Source organism: Amblyomma mixtum, chromosome 5 (assembly GCF_055824585.1).
Source record: "Amblyomma mixtum isolate Tamu chromosome 5, ASM5582458v1, whole genome shotgun sequence".
NCBI classification, from domain to species: domain Eukaryota; kingdom Metazoa; phylum Arthropoda; class Arachnida; order Ixodida; family Ixodidae; genus Amblyomma; species Amblyomma mixtum.
The window spans coordinates 33,858,345-33,885,482 of NC_143016.1; the positions used below are offsets into that span (position 1 = coordinate 33,858,345).

Consider the following 27,138-nt stretch of genomic DNA (forward strand, 5'->3'; position numbering starts at 1 on the left):
AAACATACCACGCAAAAAAAAAATTAAAATACATACCTTCAGGTCAATTATGACAGAGTTGAGACCACTGGTTCTTCTTTTATACGAGCTCAATATTACGACCTGTCTTTTCAACATCCTTCGAAGCTGTTTATTTCGTTTCGACCATAATTATTTCTTATTTCGGGACGGCAAGCTCAAAAGAGAGCGAGATGAAATTCTGCCACACAGCATTTACTATGTTAGTCACAAATCCCCACTTTGAGCCACTTTTCATTTAGTCTCCGCATTCCACGCTTTCATACACGTTCTCTACGCCTACACGAACTTGAAAAAGACATAGCGGGCTGCGTTCTCATAAAACAATCCTGTTTAGTACTTGTGCGTTTGATGAAACACCGACTTATTGCTCCACTAATGCCGTATCGCTCCCTGTTGCCATCGGAATCATCGACAAACTTGGATCATGGCCGCCTGTCTCCACGGCGAGGCACCGCTGGCGTGATTTCACCAGCATTCCTTGTATTTATTGCCAATAAATGAACACAAGCCCACGCTTTTTCTTTCTCTTTACGCAGGCTTTTCATGCCACCGTCAAAGTGACGCAGCGTTCCTCCCGAAAATCGATGAGCGCAATATTTTCCCCGAATTCGCCAGATGAGCGTTGTATTGAAGACTGTATAGGTGATGCCCCGTGGCAAGAAATAAAAATTGAAACAACATGGCAGTCGTTTTTACCAATCCTTTTATATAGCCCCCAGTGGAACGGCTGCTGGGGCTTTGAGCTTGTACTCTGCGCAGGAAAATATGTCATAGCTAAGCTGTCTCTCACGACCACGCATCACGGACCTTCATCACGTCAGCGTTGGCGTTTTTGTGGTTGGTTTCGGGGTGTCCTTTCACTTGAAGTATCATCATGGGTGCAAGTGTGTTCTGCTCTGCACTATTTTATTGCATGTTCGTACAAAGTATTCAGATCATCAATATCAGCTTAGTAGTCCCCATTTAAAGGTTGCGAACTTAATAGTATGCACTAAGAGGCCTTTGAATCGCATTGCATGGCTCCAAGTGAACGTAGGCTATTGCATTTTGTTGTTTGTCTATTTTGTTATTTTCTTTTATCTCCCAGAAGAATTTTTGTTCAGTTGTTTTCATGTGTCGGGATAAGGAGAAGGAGGGAGGGGGAAGAAGTAACAGGAAAACGTTTTGTTGCAAAAATTTTCTTCGAGAAACAGCTATCAATACTATCTCGTGTTTATGAGGCGTCCAACAAAAGCCGTAACGTCACTTGGGATCTGCGATCGGACGCCACCAACGCAGGAAACTTTTCTCTAGTTCCGTCTCAAAAATAATAACAATGTTTGTATAGTGACCTGGTGGCGAATATTATCTGTTCACTTTTGATAATCAAATAAATCTTATAAAATGAAGGCAAGAACAAATTACTAAGTGTAGCCGCGCTATATCCAACTGCTGCTTATAATTTGTCTCACTGTAATGTGACAACTCGGTACTAGCTCCAGTTGGCATAACCAAGTCACAATGCCAATTCACAGAATTTTTCTCGCATTTAACGCTCATTGACTGGCTGACGACTGGGCGGTCGCACGTTAGGGTAACATAACTACCGAGTTCACAGGCGCCAGCAGATTAGGAACTGTTGGTGCACCCGAACAGTTTAAGAATCAAGCCTCTCACCTGGTAAGCTTAGCTGCAGATGCTCCGACACTGTCGCATTTTAGAGAGACACTACTGTACTGGTCGTCTTCCCTCTGACGAGAGAGATTTCTATTGCACATGGCTTTCCATATGTTAACAGTAATCTAAGAGGCACTCTTCCTAGAGCTTTTAGTATGATTAATTCCATAAAGCATGCATAAAATAACAGAACAAATATTTTAAACAACGACGTTTTTTTAATATTCGGAGAGCATTTGGCAATCCATTTTTATTCTCATTAACTGACATTCATCCTTATTGTGGTCTCGTTATTGAAACCTAAGAAGGCAACAACAAAAAAATGTAGAAGAAGAGTATAAAATCTTCCAGCTCATACTTAGAGCAGTCTCTGCTACTGGAGGGACCCTTGCAATTGCCAACCTTTTCATCATCATCATCATCACCATCATCAGCCTGATTACGCCCACTGCTGGGCAAAGGTCTCTCCCATGTCTCTCCAATTAACCCTTGTCCTTCGCAAGTTGCGGCCACCGTATTCCTGCAAATTTCTTAATCTCATCCGCCCATCTAACTTTCTGCCACCCCCTGCTACGCTTTTCTTCTTTTAGAACCCATTAGTTACCCTTAAGGACCAGCGGTTATCATGCCTTCGCATTACATGCCCTGCCTTATATTTTTCCAAAGTAAAATTGTCATAACCTTTCCTAGGCAAAGCTTAAACCCATTCGCCATTGCCACATCTGTTTCCAGCGTTAGTTTTCATTTCAAGCAGCGAAGCCCTCTACTCTCTTCCTAAGCCAAAGGCCGCATGAGAGAGGAGTAGAAGCGTCGGCGCGGGGAAGGATTAAGATTAACAAGGATGCGTTCAAGACGCCGCTTGAGACACTCGTACTAGAAAGATTAGCAGTGGCGGTGGCAGTGGCGCGGAAGCTGTTCGAGTTGCTTTGCCTAGCTTAGCCAGCTTCAGCTAGCATCCCGGCAGCGGGTGAGCGCCAGTTCGCCCGCGACCTTGGCAATTCCATTAGCTCAGCTGGCGTGTAAACAGAGAGTTCCTAGCGTGTATGTATTGGTGCACGCGCGCGTCCAAGTGCCCCTTTGCGGCGCCGTGAGCAGACTAATTACTTTCGCCGTTTTCTCTTCACCACGAAACACGGAGGAGGGGGAGAAGGAAGAGACAAAAGATAGGCTCCTTCTTCGCTTTTCGGTTCACCCCTGCTTTATTTTTTACATACTTACTATCTTGCATTTGCTTCTGGGCTCAGATGTCCGACTCCCTGTGAGCAGCGCTTTTTGTCTTAGGCGAAGCAGCGCCCGTGAGACGAGAGGAAATCTTGCACGTTGAAGAGGAAGACAAGTGCACGCATGCTTTAAAAGATATAAGGGTGGAGTGTGCTTTTCAGCGCCTGATTTTATTTGTTTTCTGAAGAGACATGTAAATCAAGTTTTGCGACTCATAATCCAGTTTTGCCGGCGCAGCGCAACAATGATAAAAGTTTGCTTCTAGGCAGCGATATTTCTCGCATCAAAGATGGTAACTAAATTATGTTCTTTACATATTTACCCGCCTGTCTACACTGCGTTGACGGCCTGAACTTAAATCAAGTTTAACTGGTATCGCTGTAGAACAACAAAAGAGTCACAGTGGAATTATAGTGTTACTAGGCTCCTCCAGCGCTTTTATCAACGATACAGACCGATAGACGAGATCAAGCTACGAAGACTTATACTTAAAGGGCGACTGCAGCACTTATCTCAGAATTTCGCGATATTGGAGGATTGAAATCTATACAGGCTGTAGGTAAAGCTTGCCAAGTGTTTTTGCACTAGCATTTAAAATAGTGTCGTAAACGACGATTGAATTCAGCGTGACGTCAAGGAAGGTATGATTTCAAATTACCGCTGCTGTCAGCCACACCCTGCCCTGACTTGTTAGACGCTGCCAAACAACCCTTGGCAGGGTTTGCCTTCGGTGGCGTTGGTTTTTTCCTTCAAAGCAGGCGTTTGTGCGTTGGAAATGTACCGATACCTTCGGTGACGTCATCATACGCCCCCCCCCCCCCCCCCCCACTTGGCATTGTGCGCTGCGGAGAAGCTTGAAGGGTGTTCGGATTTTAATCGGCAATTACTTCACTGTTTCAAGTGCTAGCCCAAGAAGACTTCGCATGCTTTACGTGCAAGTTTCACAGATTCGACCCTCTTAAGATCGTTGATTTCTAAAACTTATGCAGCTTCCCTTTAAGTTGGGCTGAATTTATTCGTTAATATGGCTGCAGTAATCGGCAACAAGGTAACTGGGGCAAAAACCACTCCATTATATTTACGCTATAGACATAAAATCACATAGAAGCATGCACAAATGTTTGACAGCACGACGATGCTTAACACGCAGTGCCTGTACTTACCTGTATTTTTAGCAAACCTGTTTGAAAGAGAAAAGGTGCACGTTACTGCATTTTTCTAGCACCCGCAATTTGCAGTTTGCATTGCGGGCAACAGTTTTTTCCTGTGGACCCACATATGAAGCATTCTTGCAGAAAGAACCTTAGTGCGAAAAAAGAAAGAACATTTAGATAGAGGAAACACTGCGCAGAGTAGCACATTAAAGGATCATTGTGTCATACCCTTCATTAAGACTCGCCGTTAAGGGAAGTTATTCTACCTTAACATTAGCGCGTAGTTCGCGCAATCATTAAGCATGGCGACCCACAAGCTTAATGTTGGCTTAATGAAAGAATGAAGGGAATGTAAACGCCGAAAGAATAAAAAGTAAAAACAAAATATAGGCAAGTATACAAATATATAACAAGCTGTAACTCTGGAAATGAGAAGCGAGAATATCTCTACACACATATAAGAAACTGTAATGGCCAGTTACGATGTGCGCCGGGTGTGCCCGTCGACGGAGCGCAGGCTACGGGCAGCGGGTTCGGGACGTTTAATTTGGTGCTTCCGTTTGCACAGCCTGCGAAATGTCAGATGTGTTTGCCGGGTCACCCGTGTTTACGCCAACGGGCTCCCCGCCGTCGCCACAAGGTCGCTTCTTCTCTTCTCTTCTACACGCGCATTTTCCTCGCTTTACAACCGCTCCTTTGCGCTACTTGCGCAAAGAGGAAGGAAACAAACAGAATTATATGTTTCTAAAACTGACATCGTATCTCACCAGTAACGACTGCCATTGAGTTCCTCGATGTCCATCGTACGGTGCCCCGGAAGCTTCATATCTGGCTGTCTGTAAGTTACAGACAAGCTATCCCATTTTTTTTTCTTCTTTTTCTCATTTACGATCGGCTCCCTGTATGAGGTCGGTATAAAGTAGGGTGGGAGGAGATATCTGACAGCAAATATGAACTTATCCCGAATTGAGAAAATATTTTGTTCCAAGCTGTTGCGTAGCTTTACACACTTTTGACGAAGCATCAGGATTTAGGCGCGCTTTTTCAGCGCATGGACAGAAGCATAGAGGGTTATTTGTTTGAAAATGTGCAGGATGTTGCTCTGTTCCTTTATTTTTTCAGAAGCAGACGTTGATTGTCGAGTCTATGAACTCTGCCGAATGAAAACGAGCTTCTCCGCAAGTATACTTGTGAGAGCATCTTGGGTATAGGGCTTAAATGCAGCCAGCCAATAAGACGTATCTTTCCGTTTTCATTCCAGCAAAACCTATATTGTGTCACATACGTTGACCTTTTCGATTCTTAGTTGAACGCCAGAATACAGTCTTCGCATTATGCCACAAGTGACTATGTAGCAGGATGATCAGAATTACTGCTGCAATAGTCAAGTGCGACACGTTAAAGACCAATACAAAATACGGTGCTCAAAATGAAAAAAAAAAAAACGTTTCAGAGACACGGTAACACAGAATTTCAAACAGGCATTCGCAATGAATGCACAGTATATTTTGTTGAAAGCTGGGTATTTACAGTGCACAGTGCCCGAGCTGACAAGCGACTTTGTCTTGTCTTATGCATCGAAATGGTGACGTAGAGCAACGGTGCTGGCAAATTCCTGATAGTACGAAAAAAGACACACATGCAGAAGCATACCTCGCTTGCTATCCTGCTTCGTTCTTTGCTAATATTCCTTACACGAATATCACATAAAGATGCCTGTCTTGGCTTTAGCGACTGATCATCAAAGGCTCGTACGTCCGTACCAGGAGACATGCAACATACAAAAGCCGTCTTGCCTTTGTGTGAGTAGTAGACGCGTTCTACGGAAGCTACTTTAAGCGACCACAGCGACAGAGCAGATTCACTCGAAAGAAAAAGAAGAAGGGGAAGAGTGGGCGGTTGGCCATGCAGCCAAAGCGACCGGCTCGATCGAGCTACTATGGAGGAAACTCGGGTGCCTCCCGGTACGGGTGCAATTATAATCCACTTAGCTGCGCGAACGGCGCGGCAATTGCGTGGCTTGATTACCGTGGCAGAGAAAGGCCTAAAGGCGGTCGAAAGCATGCACAGAAGCTGTGCCGACTGACCCGAAACACAAAAAAAGTAAAAACGACAGCGTGACAGGGAGCAGACAGTTCGTACATCGATTCTAGCGGCGTACGCAAAAGTTGTCCCCCGGCGCCAAGATAATGTGTTTTGGTGTCTCTTGCGTATGCTTCTTTACTTTTATTTTTATATTTTCGGTGGTCGTTGCAACTTAAGAGATGCGCCTTCCCTAGCCTCCAGGAAAAGGCATACTTGGTTGTTGTGCGCCGTGTGTGCAGAAGCTATTCCAAATGTCCGTTATGACGCGTTAATGGTGCAGTTTATCTTCGAGTAATACCTCGTGGCACAGGAGATGCTACCGAAGTAGAATAAAGTGCTGCGCTGAAGGCGATGCTAAATTGTCTTCAAAGGATAGAGGAAATGATAGGAAAAACGGCGTACGTGTTATTGTTGGACAATATATTATCTCGGGCGACCACACGGAAAACTAAGTGATTTAATTCAATCCTTATTGTAATATCTGAGGACCGATTACAGTGATATCTGATGTCAATATCATAATTTTACATCGCAACTGTATGGAAACCCTTGTAAATGCAGGCGAATCGTAGTGTCGCGGAGTCTGATCAGACGGGATCAGAAGTCGTGTTAAGCATTTTTTCTTCGGCATTCCGAAAGTTGATACTTGCGAACTAAAAGTGACATCTTGTGTTTGGTCATGGAGGGCATTGCTAAGCAGTCACATACCTGCGGGAATCACTATACCAAAGTAAACTGAAACCATCGCGTCGCATCATATTTCCGGCAAGAAGATGAAAGTAGAGCAATGCCAGTAATATTAATACGAGTAAGCGTTATCTTAACTGATTGTTTAGTAAGATATTATGAGCTAGAAAATAAAAAAAATGTGGATATCGGACGAACACTTGTTGTCATCCTAAGAAGGCATTATACTTGCTGCAGTTCGAAGAAACGCTTCAGAGTTGATTATTTTGATTAAAACTGGATCACTTCGTAGCGAAAGTAAAACATGCGCAAAAAAATTTTCCATCCGGGATTTCTTTCCGTTCTTTGTTTTGATCAGTGATCTTGCCACCGAAAATATGATACACTAAGAGACTAAAAACTAGGCATTGCAAAATTCCACTCCCTAAAGAGCAATTTTTTTTTTTTTGCTTTCTTAACATTGCGTTTGTTGTCAAGATTTTCAAATATGCAGTCGTCTCGTAAAAAATAGTCAACCCTAGGTTAGCATTTCAAAGTGCAGGTTCAAGACTGCTGAAGAAAACTAATTTTATTTTTAATATATTTTTCTCGTCGCAGATCACACTCCTTTCTTATGATGTCTTTGCCATCCATTCTATTCTTACCATCTAATTCTGTACTACTTTCGCAAAGCTTTGTTCACCCCTCGTCTTCGAGGTCATCATTTCTTCTGCACGTACGAGTGACGTCGAATAAATCTTGCCTGAGGGCAGAGGTTGTAGCTCACGATTTCATTAAGAGCACCATAAGAGTTGGAGTATTCGTTTTTCACCGCCTTCGCTGTGCCTTCCTTCATAAAGCACACTTTTCTCTGACAATACCATGAGAATATCAGACTTATATATCCGGCTCCTTCAGCAACCCATGATAAATTGTCACGACGACATAGGCAGAAACATTGGCTCAAAGCATGGCGAAGCGTTGTTAATAAATGGTCGCCCTGCTACTTTATGTACGGCACAACACTGATTAAATACGACGGAACTTATCGAAGATTGATTGAGGCCTTCCGGCGGACTTCTCTCATTGATCATTCGGTGCACACATAATTACGAACGAAACCATAATAAATTATCTTGCTTACTTCTGCACCACAAAGATATATATAACGCCGCTAGGCATAAAGTAGCTCGCTGCGTCATAACTGTAAGCAGTTGGTACACTAAAAAACGCAGATCAGTGTTCTGGAAAATGTGTTCAAATTACGCGTTCGCCAAGGCCCTACATTTTACTTTCTCCTAAAAGTGCTTTCATGCCTGAATGGTGATTTCATACCGGGTTCCCATTTACTGCCTGCTCTGAGCATTTGCCTCTCAAATAAATTAAGTCAGCAAATCAGGCTTGTGGAGGCATTTAAATTAAAGCGCATGGCTGTCGGGCTGCGTATAGCCTTGACTTGTCCTAAACGAGCGAAATCCTATAAAGAGATTTTTTTTTTTTAATGCGCACAACTGCACGCAACACTGAAAACAATATTTTTCTCTTGGATTCACTTTCAGTACCTTCCGGTATTTTACTGGCAGCGCAAACCAGCCGTTTTATGCGCAGGAAGTTTGCGCAAAGGGAAAGGCAGCTCTAGCTGGATTTCAGCAGAAACATTGAGCAGTCAGGCTTGTAGTGCCGAAATACCCCGACTTACTTATTTTCTGCAGTTTATTCTCTTGGAGTTTTTGAGAAGATTACCTGCCGTTTTTGTGCCTCCAGCAAGTTTGCGCTGCCTATTCAAAACTAATTATACAGTCCTAGTAGCCTGAAGTGAGAAATTAACTTAAAGAAAGGCTGCAAGCGATTGCCAAATCTCTTCTTCTGCAACTTCACTAACTTCGCAACATAAGCTTTCGGTTTATCGTTAAAGTCCCTTTCAATGCGAGCAGATGAAAGTGACGGCCACTTTTGTAAACTTTCGAGTCTAGACTGCTCGCTTTCCCGTCTGAGTAGCGTGTTGAAACACGCAGTGCTAACTTTGCCTCATGCAGTGTTGAAGTGCAGTGAAGCATTCTTCCACGGAGACGCGCTGAACGAGTGAGCCGGTAGCAGTAATGGCCAGAGACGCATTAGGTTGCTTCATCGTTAATGTGCGTCACCAGTGCACCCGCCTTTCCCTGGTGCTAAAAGCTATCTGTGCTTTCGCTCCACTTCTTGTTTCGGGGAACACTGTACACGCGGCGGATCTACCCTGGCACCGCTAATTTTATACGCTGGCGCCGCTGGCGTCTATAGCGTTCAACAGCAGTGATACCAACAAACTTGCTTTCATTCATCTGTTCCCTCAGTTGCTGTTACCGCGTTCTCTCATTCAAGTTTCTGGGACGATAAAGATCATCGTGGAAGCTCACTGCTGCAATTACTGCAGGTATTCTTTTTAAAAAATACGACGGTCGTGGACTGATTCCACTGGCGAAGAATACTTTACTGTTTTTTATCGTTTCTAATCATGCAACAAGCCTACTGATGTTCTGTTGTTGAGCGCACGCTATCGCAACAGGAAGATAGAAATAATAAACAACACCCCAGTAGTAAGATGCCCATTTGTACACAAGCTTCAGTATATTGCAACACAAGCCTGTCCGCGCTGTCGGCGTAGTACCCTAGACGAGATCAAAATGGGCATCCTCACCGTTGCTCCTGCGACGTAAGATGGATGCTAATGCTTGTAGTAAGAAAGGTGTCGCCGTCCACTACGTGTAGGTTGTTGATAGCCGCTCCGGTAGCACTGGTCGCGTTAGCACACATCCACTTTGCTGTTCCTCTCTTCCCGGTCTTGATTACACGAAGAGATTCCGCGAATGCAGAAAACCGGTAATTGCGCAGGCGAGCCGGTGATGAGATCGAGGCATGAGCCCCATTGCATGCCGTTCCACGCAGACATCACTATACGTCTGTGAGGCGGCTCCTGCCTATGACAGTATCGCGCCGACAGAGCACAATCGCAACGCGACGAGCAGGCGTCGACAAGGTTGCTAATTCCACATATATTGCTTGCGTTCTGTGTATTGGTATTGGCCAAGGCTATTACCGAAGGTACTATTGCTCTCCGGTAAGGAAAGCGTATCACCTGGTCTATTCTCTTTGTTCGTTCGTTTGTTTGTTTGTTTTTGCTTACAGTTGTTTCGTTTTCGCTCGACAATGTACTAGAGACCCGTAATGGACGGTCGCTGTGTGTTGCTCAGACGACAACCCGCAGAGAATGCAGCGTCCTCCTTTCACTACGTCTCGGAATTTTAAGTAGATCTGTTGTTGTTAACTGCGTTTTAATGTGATGTTTTTTTTTTAATGCGCTACACTTGTAGAGGCAATTTCCCGGATTTAGCCATTGTGTTTTTTTCTGTTGTTTGTCTGAAGCCTGTTTTGTGGCAGGCTGCCGACCTGCCCATAGGGTTGTGTGTGTGTGTTCCACCTGCGACAGTGGGCACGTTTCCAGGTATGTATGCCCACCGTCGTAGGTGGCAGTTCCATTAACGGTTGGTCACGAGTGGTTGCTCGGAAAGTGCAGCCTGGGTCTCACAAGCCCCACCGATGGCAGCACCTGCCATCACAGGGCAGTGGCGGTGATGGCAGGCGACTCATATCGTTCGGCCTCTATGTGACCAAGTAGCAGCTATAACCCCTCTTAACCATTTCGAGCCTCAATCAATAGCCACGAATTATACGGCGTTTTTTTTTTCAGAAAAATTTGAAAGAGTGCGAATTGCTGTAATCCCTTTCACAGCTTTATATCGCATGTATACATTTGTGCGCCGTGTAGCGCACTGCTACTACGCCTACCAACACATGGCTGTCAAAACAATGAATTTCTCCTGATTCTTTTCCTCAAGGTGCCCTTTTCTTCAAATCAGAGACGTTTACAGTTGAATGAAGAACGAGACGAGCGCAGCGCAACTATGTGTGTCTCAGATTTCTCTGTTCGCTTCATGTTGCTTCGTAGTCAACTATCCCGCCGAAGCTTCTTAACACTTTTGTTTGTAGGATAAACGACTGTTCAAAGCTTGCCAACGTTTAGCATTGTCTCCGTGTAACCCTGTGTCTCTTTTTATTTTTTGTCATATGCTTGTACCCAATGATATTTCACCAACAGAAAAGCCCCCTGGCGCTACATCTAAGAGTTCGCTAACCCTAGTTTTGGTAATACAAGCTGGCCGAGAGACCAAAAAAAGCAGCATGGTTTACGCAATATTAGGGGGTAACTAAACTGTTCTGCAATACAAGGAGAAACGTTCAGCGCCACATTTAGACGTGACAAATGCTGGGCGGGGCCGGTGATCACTGAGTGCTGTGCCGTTTCACCCCCCCCCCCCCCCCCCCCCCCCTCTCCGTGGCCGTCAGGTGCGTGACGACAACGCGCTATCTCATTACGTCACTCGCAGTTTCCCCGAGACGCGCCTGTGTCGACGGTGATGCAGCGGCTGACCCCGGAGTCCGGCGACACGTGCGGTGTGCGATACCTGGTGCGGTGTTACACACTGCTGGACGAGGAGGAGGCGCCAGCGCAGAGCAAGTGAGCCACCATTCGAACATGTCCTTATTTTACACCGTGGTAATCCCGGTTCTGGCACCGAAGCCGTATGTCATCACCAGTAACACCCGCGTACACTTAGATGGCAGCGTAAATGTTACCCAGTTAAACCAGGGAGCGGCCGTTCTTAGAAAAGGGGCCCTGTTCGGTCACCTGATTTACGTGTGCCCAAGAGTGCAACCTCTCAAGGAATCTGTTAGTGCGGGAACGGAGACAGGGAGGAAGCGTTGCACTTAAGTTATTGCTGTCAGTTCTTCGCACTGTAACAAGGCGAAAAGGCTTAGGCTTTTTAACGTCAAGTTTTCCAGCTTCCGATGTATTTAACCGGTCGTGGAGTCAGTTTAGTGTTTCGTACTGTACTGAACATAATGCGAAGGCAGGTCGAATAGGAAACAATGGAAGGAAACTCAGACGCGTGTTGCATTCCTGTCAATACCTTTTGTGTTGAACGATGCGAGAGTGCCTCATAGCCGCCCTATCTACATATGTTTAATACTGCCAAGGTTGAAATTTCACCGCAGCCTCGGGAAGCCCTGGCGTGGCAATTACTTTGTATCAATTGACGTTGTATATGTGTACGTTGCGAATGTTTTGCATCTGCTTCTCCCGCTTAGACTATTATTGGTCCGCAGTACTCGATAAATAAATAAAGAGGTATCCTCCATGGCATCGCATGATATACAGTCTCAGAGTCCGTCTGTCGCTCTTCGTAGGCCTTCCTCCTCAAGTTTTCAACCGTCCCCATGGGATCCTGAGCAATAATGACGAAGCTTGAGGCCCGGAGCGATTGACAATTGACAAGAACACCGCAATGATATCCTCTCTCCCATTGTGCAATCAACCTGCACTTTTGGATCTCGTAAAGCAAAAAAGGAAGAATACAAAAACAAAAAAAAACAGAAGAATGAAATAAAAAGTACTACAGTTAAAGTTGAAAAGGTTATGCCCTGCTAAAGATTCCCTCCGTATTTCGAAACTGAGTTCACAGTTGTTCTCTTCAAATGATTTCTTTCTCTTGTAGCGTTTGTCTGAACGCTTGTTCGAAACTGAAACTTAGGCACTTTCGATATGTTTTGCTAAGAAGCTACGTTACTTTAAATGGCCACGTAAAATAATAATGGCGAAATTAAAAGGGCGACTTAGAAATCAGCTTAAAGGTTACGTTTCTCTTAGCAAATTGCCTACAGAAACTGGCTTTAAGACTTCCACAGCGTCTTCGAAATTTGAAAGCCGCCCCAGGACAACGCAGCTCTGTCTCGACCCAGCGGTTTGAGAAAAAAAAATAAAACAAAGAATGTGGCTGATACATCTCTAATCCGATTTCTCTGTTCACAATTCGAGTTGGCTTTTTATATTTTTCTTGATTAAATCTATCTATCTTGTTGAAAGTAAGTGACTGAACCGCTAGTTATAAGAATAAAAAATTATACCAAACATCGGCCAGAGCTAGAGACATTCTTGCCTGATTCGCAAGATTTAGACATGCGAAGTTGCTCCAGCTATGTGTCATATTGTCCGTTCTTTCTTTTTACTTCATTTATGGGACTCAAAACCATTATTTTACAGCACGTGGCAAATTATTCCAGCTGGAGTGTTTCAAAAGACGGTTTTCCTTTTATTCCTCTTGCCAAAGCCTGCAGTCGATGAAATAGCTGCAGCATTAGTTTCCGCACCCACTACTCCAACAGCAGAAAATAAATACGTAGGCTCGAACTTTAAGCACAAAAGGCTGGGCACACGTGTGGCGCTGACTTTGCGTGGAAGGTCCTTTTTTGCGTTGTTGCTATTAGTCCTGGTCCTTCCTTATCTCCTCCACTTCTTTTTCCTTCTTGGTTTTCGCTGCTCCAATGCATTAGAGCGGCAAAATAGCGCAAAAATGCGGCCTTTGGGCTAAAGCAGTACGCAAACGGGTAGTAAGATCATTTTATAAATCTTGAAGCAAAAGAAAAGAACAAATTTTATATCTGCAAGCATCCTAGTTGTAGGCTGCAACAGAACATAAGGAAAACAAGATCGACGAAGCCTGGCATGGTTTCAAATTTCTTAGCTCATATTTAACATCATTTTTTCCTCGGTTTTTCAACCCCTCTCGCACACACGTCTCTCCTCCAGCTCCAAAAGTAAGGACCAGTAACGCGATTTCTTTGTGTTATTTTTTGGTGGATATCGCGGAAGCACGTTTCACGGTTCGTGTCGTGTCTCCGGAGACGTGTGTGCATTCTTCCTTCGTTCGCAAATTAGTTCATCCGTCAGTGATATTGTTTTTCGTGTGTTTTTGACCTGTGTTCGCATACTAGGGAAGGAACAAGTGTTTGTTGGAACTTGGGTTTCACTCTCTTTGGAATTCGGTACTGCGGTACCAAACAAGAGAACATCCTACTGAAAGGGAATATATAAATGAGTGCTGAAGTTTTGTCCCATGGGGACACATGTTCGGGAAATCTGCGTACAATAAGGCAGATTTTGGCGCTTCGTTCGTTTACTTTTCGCAAAGGTGACTGGAAGATCATAGAAGTGCTAATACTGATCGATTTGTGCGGCTTAGGCAGCATTTTTGAGCTAGAAATAAATTCCTAGCTTAGAAGCAAAAGTCAGAGGGTTCATGAGTGAGTGAGTGAGTGAGTGAGTGAGTGAGTGAGTGAGTGAGTGAGTGAGTGAGTGAGTGAGTGAGTGAGTGAGTGAGTGAGTGAGTGAGTGAGTGAGTGAGTGAGTGAGTGAGTGAGTGAGTGAGTGAGTGAGTGAGTGAGTGAGTGAGTGAGTGAGTGAGTGAGTGAGTGAGTGAGTGAGTGAGTGAGTGAGTGAGTGAGTGAGTGAGTGAGTGAGTGAGTGAGTGAGTGAGTGAGTGAGTGAGTGAGTGAGTGAGTGAGTGAGTGAGTGAGTGAGTGAGTGAGTGAGTGAGTGAGTGAGTGAGTGAGTGAGTGAGTGAGTGAGTGAGTGAGTGAGTGAGTGAGTGAGTGAGTGAGTGAGTGAGTGAGTGAGTGAGTGAGTGAGTGAGTGAGTGAGTGAGTGAGTGAGTGAGTGAGTGAGTGAGTGAGTGAGTGAGTGAGTGAGTGAGTGAGTGAGTGAGTGAGTGAGTGAGTGAGTGAGTGAGTGAGTGAGTGAGTGAGTGAGTGAGTGAGTGAGTGAGTGAGTGAGTGAGTGAGTGAGTGAGTGAGTGAGTGAGTGAGTGAGTGAGTGAGTGAGTGAGTGAGTGAGTGAGTGAGTGAGTGAGTGAGTGAGTGAGTGAGTGAGTGAGTGAGTGAGTGAGTGAGTGAGTGAGTGAGTGAGTGAGTGAGTGAGTGAGTGAGTGAGTGAGTGAGTGAGTGAGTGAGTGAGTGAGTGAGTGAGTGAGTGAGTGAGTGAGTGAGTGAGTGAGTGAGTGAGTGAGTGAGTGAGTGAGTGAAAGTCCCTAAGGCTTCTAAAACTCACCCGGCGACTGCACAATCGAGTTCGTGCGTGAGAGAGCTCCTAATGTGAGGCGAAGGATGCCACTGGCCGGCTGCTCACAGAGTAAGAGATCTAGAGTGTGAAAGTAGGAGAAAATGATACAGTAGTGCAACGAGCTGAGCAAGCATGGCGAAGTAAGGTAAAAAAAACAGGTTGTCAGAATACACTTGCGTGGGGTTGGCACAAACACATGCCTCCCGAATAACACTGATGAGGGGCGTTCAGGGCAGTTCAGCACAGAAACTATTGGACATCCAGGGCACACGCGGCTTCACCACGGTCTTCTAGGGTTCCAGCCTACTTAAGCACTGCTGTCTCCTGAGCCCGAAAGCTGGGGCATGCACACATATGGCTTGAAATGTCTGCTCCAGTTCATTGCGTAAGAAAGGGCCAACGCTCACGTCCAGACATGAGGGTGTATCCTGTATTATATGCAAAGCCAAACCGCGTCCATTTCATCGAGATTCCTGACCCTATGGGAATAAAAGCGAACTGCTTAAGCGTAAACGCGCGTCCAGCCTAAAGGCAATCAAGTCGAAAAACTTCCGCTAAAATATATTGGATATTTACGTGGAGTTGAACAGTACATAGAAGGTCAGTTCTGCACTGTGGAACTGTTATGTCTCCGTAAGTACGGGCCAGCTTCTATTTTGCGTTGTTTTCCTTGCCCAAGCTCTCTTCCCACTACACCGTAACACGACTGCAACTCGAGCTTCTGAAATATGCACTAGCGCAGTCGTCCAATGCATGCAAGAATATGCTACGTCTTCTAGTAGCGACCACCGGCACTGTCCCATTCGCAGGAGCTGCGTGAACATCAGCATCCGCAAGGTGCAGTTCGCCACCACGCCGCGCCCCATAAGTGTGGGCCCGCGGACGGCGTCGTTGACCAAGGACTTCCCACTGAACGCCGGCAAGCTGGTGGTCGAGGCCAGCCTCGAGAAAGAGGTATGAGCACCCTCGAGGAACGCTATTTCGCCGTCAAAGGGCAGTCGTCGTCGAAATGCGAGGCGAGCAGTGCAGCGAACGCAGCCAAGAATGCCAAGAGTCTCATATTTGAAACAGCGCAAAAAAGACGAGGGAGCTAAAGGTTAGATGCAAAAACGAGCCCTGGATCTTCACCCGGGCATTCTGTGCCCTCACGCTGCGTGCGGTCATTGTACGTAGCGAGTTCAAGCTCTCAACAGCATTAACGCTCTGTTATTCTTGCTAGGCGGCCGGCGAAGTGGTTTGGCTCTTCACTTCAGTGTTGGCTGCGGCCGTTATGAAATTGTAAAGTGTCTGTTTTTGTTTTAATTTTTCTTTTAGTGTGCAGACATTCGCATCCATGCACGTCGTCAACGTGCGAAGCGCGATGAGAGCGCATGTTCTTCCATATTTCCAACGTGTGCCAGTTTCCATGCGGAAAGAAAATGTCTCTAGTGTTTCCAGGAATAATCTCTTCATCTTGCTTACTGTTTTATTTACCTTTAGTGCCTCTTTAAAAAGCCGCTTCTTCATCCGACAAACGTTTTTTTTTTATTTATTTATAGATACTGCGATCTCGTACAGATCATAGCAGGGTGGGACAAAACAAAATACAACCATATAAACACACCCAAATTCATAACATTTGCAGGCACTTTTCAAACAGCAGTAAAGAATTATAATTAAGAGTCTCGCTATTAAGTTTGTTCCAATCAGTAATTGTCCTCGGAAAAAAAGAATATTTAAAGCAGTTATTTCGCGCGTTCAAAGGGGTTATTGTTAGTGCATGCCTTTGTTTCATGTAAGAAAAATAATTACCTGAGGAGTAAGAAAAATAATTAGAAGTATCAGCTTTATAATGACCTTTTATAAGCTGGAAGAAAAACAGCATGATTGCACTCAACGACTTGGGGCAACCCACTTCGCCTCACGAGCTCACTTAAAGATGCACGGCCATATGAGTTAAAAACAAATCTAAATACTTTATGCTGTATTCGCTCTAATTTCTGAATGCTTGTTAACGTGAAAGGGTCCGAAATGATTACGGCATATTCTAGTAATGGACGGATGAGAGAATTGTGCGCCAATAGACGAACACTAGGTGGGGATGACTTTAGCGAGCGCCTCAAGAAAAAGAGTTTCCGCATTGAATTTGCTACTACAGCGTCTATGTGCTTTGACCACGAAAGGTTGTTAGTAATCCATAAGCCCAAATATTTATACTCTGTCACCTCTAATAATGATATGTTTTTAGTACCGTACACAAAATGAAGAGGCATTTTCTTGTGTGTAATTTTCATAAAGACGGATTTTTTTCAAAATTAATGTGCATCTGCCATTTGTTGCGCCACGCAACCACCTTCGCTAGGTCATTATTTAGACGCACCTGGTCGTCAACTGAATGCACCACTTGTTACAGAATACAGTCATCCGCGTCATTATTACAATCTGCAACGCCGCACCTGCAAGCCATTCGCACCTTTCATCGGCGAGCAACAAAAGCGAGGAGAGAGACTGTATGGAATAGCGGCCGCCTCCCAACAGCTGCGACGTTAAGTCCATCGGCGGCGGTAGCGCTGCGCAATCAGCGACGCCTTCACGGCTCATCACGAGTGAAGAGATGCGAGCGCGCAGGCGGTGGGGGTGCTTTGGTGAGCTCGGCGCCTAGGAACAGAACGGACAGTCGTCTAAGGAAGACAGTTCCGTTAATTGTCCTAGCGCAAGCGCGCGCCCGCAATTTACACGCGCGAGCGCAGCCGTGCGCTAAACTACCGGCATATGATAAAGCAAGAACCGCATTCGTTACCGCCAAGAAGTGTGCAACACTGTACAAGCTACATAGCTGGCGTCAGCGACCTACGGGAGAACGCATCCAAGTGTAAAGAGCGCATTGTGACTGGCTGGGGCTCTCACGCTATTAGGTCAGGATAACCAATCGAAGCTTTGGTACGCAAAGCAATGACCAATCACGGTGCGTTCTCAGTTGTCAACAGGAGGTAATTTTTTCCCCTGACTGGCTGCTGTCAGCTCTACGCCTTGCACAGTGCTGCACGGAGGTCTCTCCAACACATACTGTGAGCGCAGAATGGGCTCCGTCTCCTTGGGAGAAGATCCGGCGCGTGCGTCTCGTTCAGGGTGAAGAAGGACTGCGCTGATTGCGGAGAACGCGGCACTGGCGGGCTTCTGACTCGATTAGTTGCCCGTGAAGAGTGTGGCGCGCACACGCTCGTACTACGGTACCACGCCGAGTCGCTTCAGAGGCCAACACTGCACACTGCGTGCGCCAACAAATGAAAATGAATGCCTCCCCACGGCTGAGACGAAATGGGCCCACCTCAGAGGGAAGGGGGGAGAAGGAGAGAGAAAGAGCGTAGTGTCCTGCGAAGAGACGGACAACGGCCCCGACCGAGGCCCAAAGGCGACGGTACCCTCCGAGCCGTTACTGGCGCTACTGAGCACGTGGCGCGCTTCTTGATTGCGCTTTTGTATGGTCGCCCGCGCGGAAACCTGTTAACTTCGCAGCATTTGCTTGCTTCGTGCGGAGTGCCCGAAAAAAATTCGTCTCGCTGAATGTGTCCTCCCGTCGCTCACTGACCCCCCGCTCATTTGCACATCTAAAGAATTGTGTAAATTATTTACGCGCCTCCAGCTTGGTAGAGCGCCTCTCCTCTCCTGACGCCCTCTTTTCTGATTTTTCTCTTCCCCTCTTCCCTCGTATGTGTGCCCTTCAAAGCACGAAGCCGCGACCGGAGCGCAGCCGTTTGCTGCCTGCTACCGTCGGGACCCCGAGGTCATTGGGCAGAGAGCGAGGCTCGCTCCCGGAGGCAGGGAGGAACTCTTGAAGCATGAAAATCGCCGCGGCCTGTTTGATGGCGCTCGTGAATTAACGAGTGTGCGTGCGTGTGCAGGGGCGACGCTGCATGACGCGCGCAAGCGAGGATGTTGGCCTTCGTGTAGCTGAGTGCGTTCTCCTCTCGCAACCATTCACCGGACCGTTATGTTGAGACCGGGCGCTTATTTTTAAGTGAAGTTTTCGCGTCAGCATCGAACGATGTAAACGGAAAAGATGAATGTGTACCGCGTGTTTCACATTATGCGATGCAGATTTTTCTTTTGAAAACCTTCCACGATACGTCGGTGCGGCATGTACGTATGAACGATACGGCCAGGCGGTCATTGTTTACGTGATACAATGCAATTAATTAAAAGACAACTGATTAGATCAATTATCTAATCAACCTTTTATTCTTTTGTTTTAATAAAACAGTTACAGTGCGAAATTTAATGCCGTCAATATCGAAAGTGAGCTCTTTTTAAAATTTATCAGTCTTCAACGTCGGTTCAGATATCGAACGTGAAAAATATTTTCGAACACTCTTTCAGATGGCTTTCGCACGCTGCACATTCATCAAATGACTCTTCCCGTAGTATCACCTCTGAAACAGAGTCAACATCTTCTGCGTCATAATACACATGAAATGCATAAGTATATCCTGCATTAAAAATTTTAGCGACGCTATTTGTGCACTGTGCAACGAAGTAAAGACAACGTGAAGAGTTTTGAAACGTGGATTGTTCACATTTGATATCTCGAACCACTGTGCCATTTCTGAGATTTTAAAAATTGATCTCAGCTGTGGTGTTGAGGACCTCCAATGTCGCAGTGCAATCTTGGGCCTTAAAAACAAAACTTAGAAAGGTCGGTTAGTTAACAAACTTGATTCATTTAATTTTATCACTTAATCACTTTAACTATTTTATTTTCATTTAATACATTTTAATTAATGAACAATTCATTAATTAATGCACTAGAATACGCCACAACAATGTTCGTCTAGCCACACAGTCCAACTTCAGAGACCGCAGAGCAGCCTCTTTCACAGCTTTTAAAATGAAGAGCTTTTGAGAATAACGTAACCTTATAATGGAGCTCGTTTCGCTTTTGCATTTCGGTTCTGCGGTTATCTACACCTTCCGAACTCACCGCCGCATCGTCAGTAACACAGAGAGCTTTAAGTCAGCGGGTGTGTACTTTTACTGCTGCGGTATAGTCCTGTGGAGAAGTAGCCGAGCAACTTGTAGTGGCACCTTAAGAAGCTGTTCATGACATAGATTTATCAGGAGCATTGGGCCGAAAGTATACAAAATCGGCTGTGTTCTCTTTACCTCGTCCTATTCGCAAGGTCTCAACTATCCTCGAAATTAACCAGCTAGCCCGCAAGAACGTTCTGCTGAAGCACATTTCTTCTTCCCTGACCTTTGTTTTGTGCAACTGCGCTCGTGGTGCTGTCTTCGTTTTTTTTTTTTTTTTGCCTCTTGCCCTCGTCATGTTCTTAACTTCCTTTAAGATTGCATTAATGACACACCTTCCTGCCAGGAGACAAGAAAAAGAAGCAGTGCCACGTTGAACAGTTATGCCACATTTTGGTCAAGCAAACCTTCACAAGGTGTGAACACTAGCGCTGTTCCTTCTAGCTACACTTCATTGCGACGACATTACGATAGTCCTTATATAGGTGTGTGTCAAGGCAAATGCGTCTCCCATTTGACGGCAAAAAGAACACCGCAAATTACTCCGGAGACCCCAAAGGGCGACAGCCGCGCACTCATCAAAGCCGTAAAACATCTCCGCGCTTTCTTTTTTCTTGGTGTCGTAGCGTGTTCGCCGCACGTAAGGAAGCCGAGAACAAAAAAAAAAAGATCGAAATAGGCGCGGTTGATCATTTCCCATCGCTGAGGTGCGCAAGTATAGACGGCGCCACATTAGGCGCGGCAGGGGCCCGCTGTGTACAGCCGTCGCCTAGCGACCGCATTCCGCACCTAATGGAAGGAGGCCTCTCCCTTCTACGACCGTTTGCGGAGCCGCGATAATGAATGCAGCGTGTTCTTCGGCCTCTGTGTTATGCTTTCCCGGCTTGTAGCGCGTTTGCGACCTTTTTTTTTTTTTGTATCTCGCTGACTGACGGTCTTATGCCTTAATGACGAACTCTAACGATCCTTTCATTTCGACCCACTGACGACGGTATGCTGCCTCGTCTTTTTTACCGGCTACGCGGCACCGAATACTGAGCTTTCGAGAATGTATCAATAAAAATTTGCCACGACTAAACGAACAAGTAATAACAGCAAGTACAAGAACTCGCTGCGGTAGGGACACTAAGGACATTGATACTTAGCAACTTTAACACATGGCAGGAAATTTCGTGCCGGGCATTTAGGTGTCGGCGTGAAATTTCCCGTAAGACCGGAAGGAGCGCCCGAAAATTGTCCATGAGAGCTAACGAGGAGGAGTGTATTAGCGACGCACACGCGTACATATAACCGGATCAGAACTGCGTTAGTGCCGCGCATTAGGATAATCTTCTCGCAAGCACACGTACATACGTTTTTTTTTTCCTTCTTCGTGGTGCTGATGATTACCACCACTGCGCGCACGACTAATGCAGCGGCAAAGCTGCCGCGACGTCCCCAGACGTGTCATTCTGGGCTTGTGCAATTTAGGTAGTCAAATTGCGCCGCTAAGGTGATCGCGTCCTTCGGCGCGATTTCATTGAATCGATAACGAGCAGCAGATTAACTTCGCTCTTTTTATCAAAGTGAATCGATAAATTTATCTGTGTGGCTGCTCTCTTTTGTAAGTCGGCGTTAGCCGCGCAACTATGCTCAATATATGGCCGAATGATAAGCACAAGCATAGTTCTATTGCTTTAATCCGTATTTTAAGGAATGCAAATCATCAAAAGAATGCAAATGCAAGTTGAAAGCTTCTTGGCTAGATTTTGGTCGCTTCCGGTGCAGCTTGACTCACCAGTTGCAAAGTGGTTTTCATATTTCTTTATGGGTTACTGTAACCCTTTGTAGAGCAGTGTACATTTTTTGCAAAATTGATGAAAAATTTTTGACTTCACGAGCAGATGAGGTGCACAGAAACTGTTCTCAACAAATTTCAAAGTTTTAGGACAGATATCTTTGTCGTACGGAGGACCCGCCTGGGCCTGAGTACATGTACTCTGGCAGGCCTAATGAAACACTTGATGCCCCTTTTGAGTTGCACGACCTTAAGGCGGCCTTAGCAAAAATGCGCCGGGGTACGGCTCCGGGACGGGATCACATAACAGTGAACCTGTTGGCGAACCTACCGGACTCAGCCTACCTCCATTTATTAGAATACATCAACCAGATCTGGGACGGGCGTCCACTCCCTCCCGAGTGGAAAACGTCACTTGTGACGTTTATCCCTAAAACAGGTAAGGCCGTGAATACGGACAACCTGAGGCCCATATCACTGACCTCATGTGCGGGCAAGCTTATGGAGACGATGGTTCGGGATCGCCTCTCTCCATACCTGGAGAGTAAGGGCTTCTTTGCAGTTACCATGTTCGGGTTTCGCCCCCACATGTCTGCACAGGATGTTCTTCTCCAGCTGCACAGGGATGTAATACGACCCACAACTATGCAACACAATGACAAAGCCATCCTCGCCCTTGATCTGAAAGGAGCTTTCGACAATGTTAAACACGGAAGCATCCTGGCCAACTTGAGTTCTACCGATTGTGGGGCTAGGGCCTACGCGTATGTAAGAGATTTCTTGACTAATCGCCAGGCCTTTCTTCGGATTGAGGGCGAGGAATACGGCCCTTACATGATGGGAACACGGGGTACCCCTCAGGGAGCGGTGTTATCACCGCTCCTGTTCAACATAGCTATGATGCACCTCCCAAGCCAACTGGCCCGGGTGGAAGGCATTCAACACGCGTTGTATGCAGATGACATTACAATTTGGACCACTGAGGGGAGCCTTGGGGACATGGAGGCCCGCCTTCAGCAGGCCGCTTCCATAGTCGATGCGTATGCCATTGACTGTGGGCTCCAATGTGCTCCAGCGAAATCAGAGCTTTTGCATGTCAGAGCGAACCCAAAGGATAGGACAGCAATTCACATCTCTCTGTCAGGAGGTCCTATTAGAGAGGTGGAGGAGCTCCGTATTCTGGGCCTTTTCATTCACCACAGACTCAGACCGGAGTCCACCATTCTGAAACTCAAGAGAGTAGGCGAACAGGTAGGGCGCATGATCCGCCGCGTTTCCAACAAGCGGGGCGGTCTGCGGGGCAGGGACGCGCTTCGGCTCGTCTATGCCTTCGTGACTAGCCGGATCCTCTACGCCGTGCCATATCTCCGCACTACTAAGCAAGACGAGGCGCGAATAGACGCCGTCATCCGCAAGGCAACTAAGCGAGCCCTGGATCTCCCGGTGGCTACCTCTAATGCCAAACTCAAGGCATTGGGGTTGCTAAACTCCTACCAGGAGCTGCGGGAGGCCCACCTCGTGAACCAATACACGCGGCTCATGCAGACGGCCCCTGGGCGCCGCCTGCTAAACCGCTTACACATCCAACACGACTGCACTCCAGAGGAGGCGGAGCGTATCCCAGTACTGTGGCGCCATATGCTCTGGGTCTCCCCGCTCCCCCGTAACATGGACACCGACATGCACGTAAACAGGCGACAAGCGCGGGCTCGGACTCTTGAGAGACAACACGGCTCCCGACCCGGTGTATATTATGTAGACGTAGCAGGCCCATCGCCCACGGGATTTTACACGGCCGCTGTCGTTCACCAGGAAATGCACGTTGATGGACTCTCTTTTCGAGCCCCGAATTCAATGCGAGCCGAGGAAGTAGCGATAGCGCTTGCTGCCGCCCACGCCAATTCGAGAATCATCATTACGGACTCCCGAAAAGCATGTGATCATTACTTGGCAGGGGAGATCTCCCCCTTAGCTGCTTGCATTCTAAGACGGACTGCCACTGATCCAACACCCAAAAGAATCATTTGGGCTCCTGGCCACCAGGGCTTACGAGGTAATGAGGCCGCTGACGCGGCTGCCCGAGCGCTTACTCACCGGGCTCCTCATCCCAGCTCTTCTGGCTCGGAGACTAACCAGCCGCTGCTGCGATTCAAGGAAATTATAACGCATTATAGCGACATCCACCGCCTTTTCCCGGCCCCTGCAAAGGGGCTGAGTAAGACGGAGGAGCGAACTTTAAGGCGCCTGCAGACAGGTACTCTACTCTGTCCTGCAATCTTAAAGCATTACGATCCTAACACGGATGGGCGATGCCCACACTGTGGGGAGACCTGTGATATCTTCCACATGGTGTGGGCATGTACTCAAAATCCCCACCTCCCCCCTTCCCCTACCCCTTCCAGAGAGGCATGGGAGACTGCCCTTCTCAACTGCTCCTCGCTCGAGTCCCAAAGGGCTCTGGTGAAACGGGCTAGAGACGGGGCATTGTCATGCGGTGTCCCGGACTAGGGACGCCGACCATGTAGCGTGGCCACTCTGTGGCTCGCAAACTCTATTTCAAAAATGAAAAGTTTTCACCACCAGGACAAATTTTTAAGTGGAAAAAGTGGGACATACTTGTCCCGTTGACACTAAGTGGGGATAAAGAACATGGGGATAAAGACCTACATGGGTTTCCTCACTGAGTTAGTGCCGCCGCGGTGGCTCAGCGGTTATGGTGCTCGGCTGCTGACCCGAAAGACGCGGGTTCGATCCCGGCCGCGGCGGCTGGAATTTCTTTGGAGGAGAAATTCTAGAGGCCCGTGTACTGTGCGATGTCAGTGCACGTTAAAGAACCCCAGGTGGTCGAAATTTCCGGAGCCCTTCACTACGGCGTCTCTCATAGCCTCAGTCGCTTTGGGACGTTAAACCCCATAAACCAAACCAACCAATCACTGAGTTAGTTTCTTCTTCCCACTTCATGAACTGGTTCGCACTTGTTCGCTTGTTGCTGAACTTGTTCGCGCTACTTCTCCCGTCGTGGAAAACCAAAGGCGTCTACTCCTTTGTTCGACTTTCACAGGGTTGTGTTCTTTGGTGATGAGCCGAACTTCACCCAAGACGCCAACTCTTTTTGGCCATTTTTTTTTACCCTCCATGTTCCTACAGAAGGCTTTCTTCCCGCTGGCGGTTTTGAATGTTTGGCTACTGGTGATCTGGCGCCCAAGAACAAACTCTGCATGTGATGTTTCAGAATTGCCACTAAATATTCAGTCGCTAAATGTCCAACTATTTTGAGCATGACAAAAACAGCGTTTTCTTCTTAGTACTTGTCCCAAATCTTCGGAACAAGCGCACGTTGTGATCAAGGGTTGTTCCTCTTTATGCATAAAAAAAAAGGAATCACTCACCAGGCATTTTGCTTTTGTTTTGTTTTTTGCCAGATCGAACATCCCCGCCGTCCCACTGCCTCTTACGAGCCCTTTAGTACGAGAACAAAGTGGAACGTATGAGTCCCATGGCTTCCGAAATGTTATGCGAGCTTATACTGCCTGTTGTGCACTTTTTGCAAGTTCCCAGCTCGTTGCATGAGTTTCGATGGGATTTAGTATGCAAATTTTGCAAGAGATAAACAATTGACAAATCTGCCTATTTGCATGAATTTGACAGAAGTCGAATTGAGTCTCCTTTTTTTTTTTGAGGAAAGGTGTAAAAATATCGAGGAAGAGAGTAGAGGACGAGTACCACCTACCTTCTCAAAACTCACTCTTTCTCTAGAATAATCGACTCCATCTGCACTTTGTAGAGTTCACGTAAACGCTTTGGTTGATAAGCAGAAATTTTTGAGCACATAATCAACATGAACATTGAATTGCAATTTACTACGTGCTCAAGAGGAAATACAATAAAGATGTCTTAACAGCAAATAAGATGCAATATGTGTTCGATGTTCGCTACAATAGTTTGTTTGTTTTTTTCTCTTTTCTCAGCTGTACCTCCACGGGGAAGAGATCGTCGTCAAAGTGAACGTCCAGAATCTCTCGCAAAAGACGGTGAAACACATCAAAGTCTCCAGTGAGTGTACCTCTCTAGACTCCGATACATTGGCTCCAAGTGAATGCTTGACCTAACTTCAATACGGCGGGATGGCTGCCAGCACCTCCCCTCGTTTCCCAGTTTTCGCGAAATTGTTGTTCTTTGTTAACGTGCCGATGTTAAGAACGCAAGAAATACTTAGCCCTTTTAAAAACAAGCATTTTTTGAAATTTATTAATGCCACAGCAATACAGTTGTCGCCACACCATAACCCCTCTTATGTCCGCCATCACCAAATTAGCTGACCGGTCGTAAGAGGACACGTGACCTTGTGACGTTTTAGCAACCTAGTCTAATTGGTCGAGAGACCTCACGTGACCTCGTGACGCCATCACAGAATGCCCACCATGGCAGGTCGCAACCTGACCACCGGATTGCAAGCAACTTGCCCAACGTGGCAGAAGGCAATTAAATTAGTGATTGGTCGAGAGAGGTCCTGTGACCTTGTGACGTCATCGCAACTTGCCCAATGAGTTGTGAGCAACTTAGGTAGAGAACTGAAATCAAAGATCCGAAAACAACGTGACATATGCAAATTCCAGCACTGTCACAGCGTAGCGGATACCTGCTGCTGCAGCTAGCAGTCCGAAATGGCCGTTGATTGACCGACAATTGCAAAGAAACTGACGCAAACACATGCACAAGTTGCATCTGAAGCTGCGACAGATTTTAAATCTAGTGCTATCAGATTCCACTCTTAAGGTGACTTAAGCGTTATCTTAGTTTTTGAGCTTAGATGGCTCTTTCGTGTCTTCTGTCTCTTGCGCAGTTCTCCAAGTCGTGGACATCTGCATGTTTTCCACGGGCCGATGGAAGGTGTGCGTTGCCACGGCAAACGGCAGGTAAGCGAGCCGTTGCCTTGCCTGCACACCACAGGTCACGTCACAGGCGACGTATATTGTCAAGGAAACGTACCTATGTAGTAGGCACTAAACAACTCTAAAAGCGAAACAGGAAAAATAAAACGTAAACACCGCGCAATTTCATCTTCTCCTTTCCTTGTTTCCAAACGCTGAGCTTTATTTTGGAAGCAAATTAAGTTGAGAACAAATATGTAAGTCTAAGTCAGTGTCGAAACTTATAGATACTCGACTGAGCTGAGTGCAATATGTTGTCCGCAATTTGCCGTAACATTAAATCAAATTCTGTAAGTAGCCTCTCCTGTCACGCTACAAATGCCGGGTCAAGTATGCCGAAACGCTGGCGCAAACATTTAATTAGTTAATGATTTAATTGATTAATTATATAAGTCTTTTATTACTCTCTCAAGGTTACATCAGAACACGTCATTACTAAGCTCGAAAGGTGGAAAGTTATATTATTTTTATTTATTCATACTGTCAGCCTCAGCCAATCAGGAGTTGCAGGATGTATACATTAAAAATTATTAAGCATTCGAAAAAATAAAAAAAGAAAAGGAAAAAAAGAAAAGAAAAGACAAAAATATGTATGCATGACCATACATGCTGTACCCTTAATGCACCTGA

The 27,138-nt window shown here is 46.2% G+C and overlaps 1 protein-coding gene across 1 annotated transcript in view; it reads left to right on the plus strand.

Moving 5' to 3' along the window:
- Positions 1 to 27,138, plus strand: part of LOC149341700 (phosrestin-2-like) — a 253,800-nt gene that overhangs the window by 219,601 nt on the left and 7,061 nt on the right. Inside the window, exons 5-8 of the mRNA XM_089543866.1 lie at positions 11,228 to 11,358; positions 15,606 to 15,750; positions 25,546 to 25,630; positions 26,421 to 26,493. Of these exons, the coding sequence (XP_089399992.1) occupies positions 11,228 to 11,358; positions 15,606 to 15,750; positions 25,546 to 25,630; positions 26,421 to 26,493 (434 nt within the window). The remainder of the gene's footprint in view (positions 1 to 11,227; positions 11,359 to 15,605; positions 15,751 to 25,545; positions 25,631 to 26,420; positions 26,494 to 27,138) is intronic.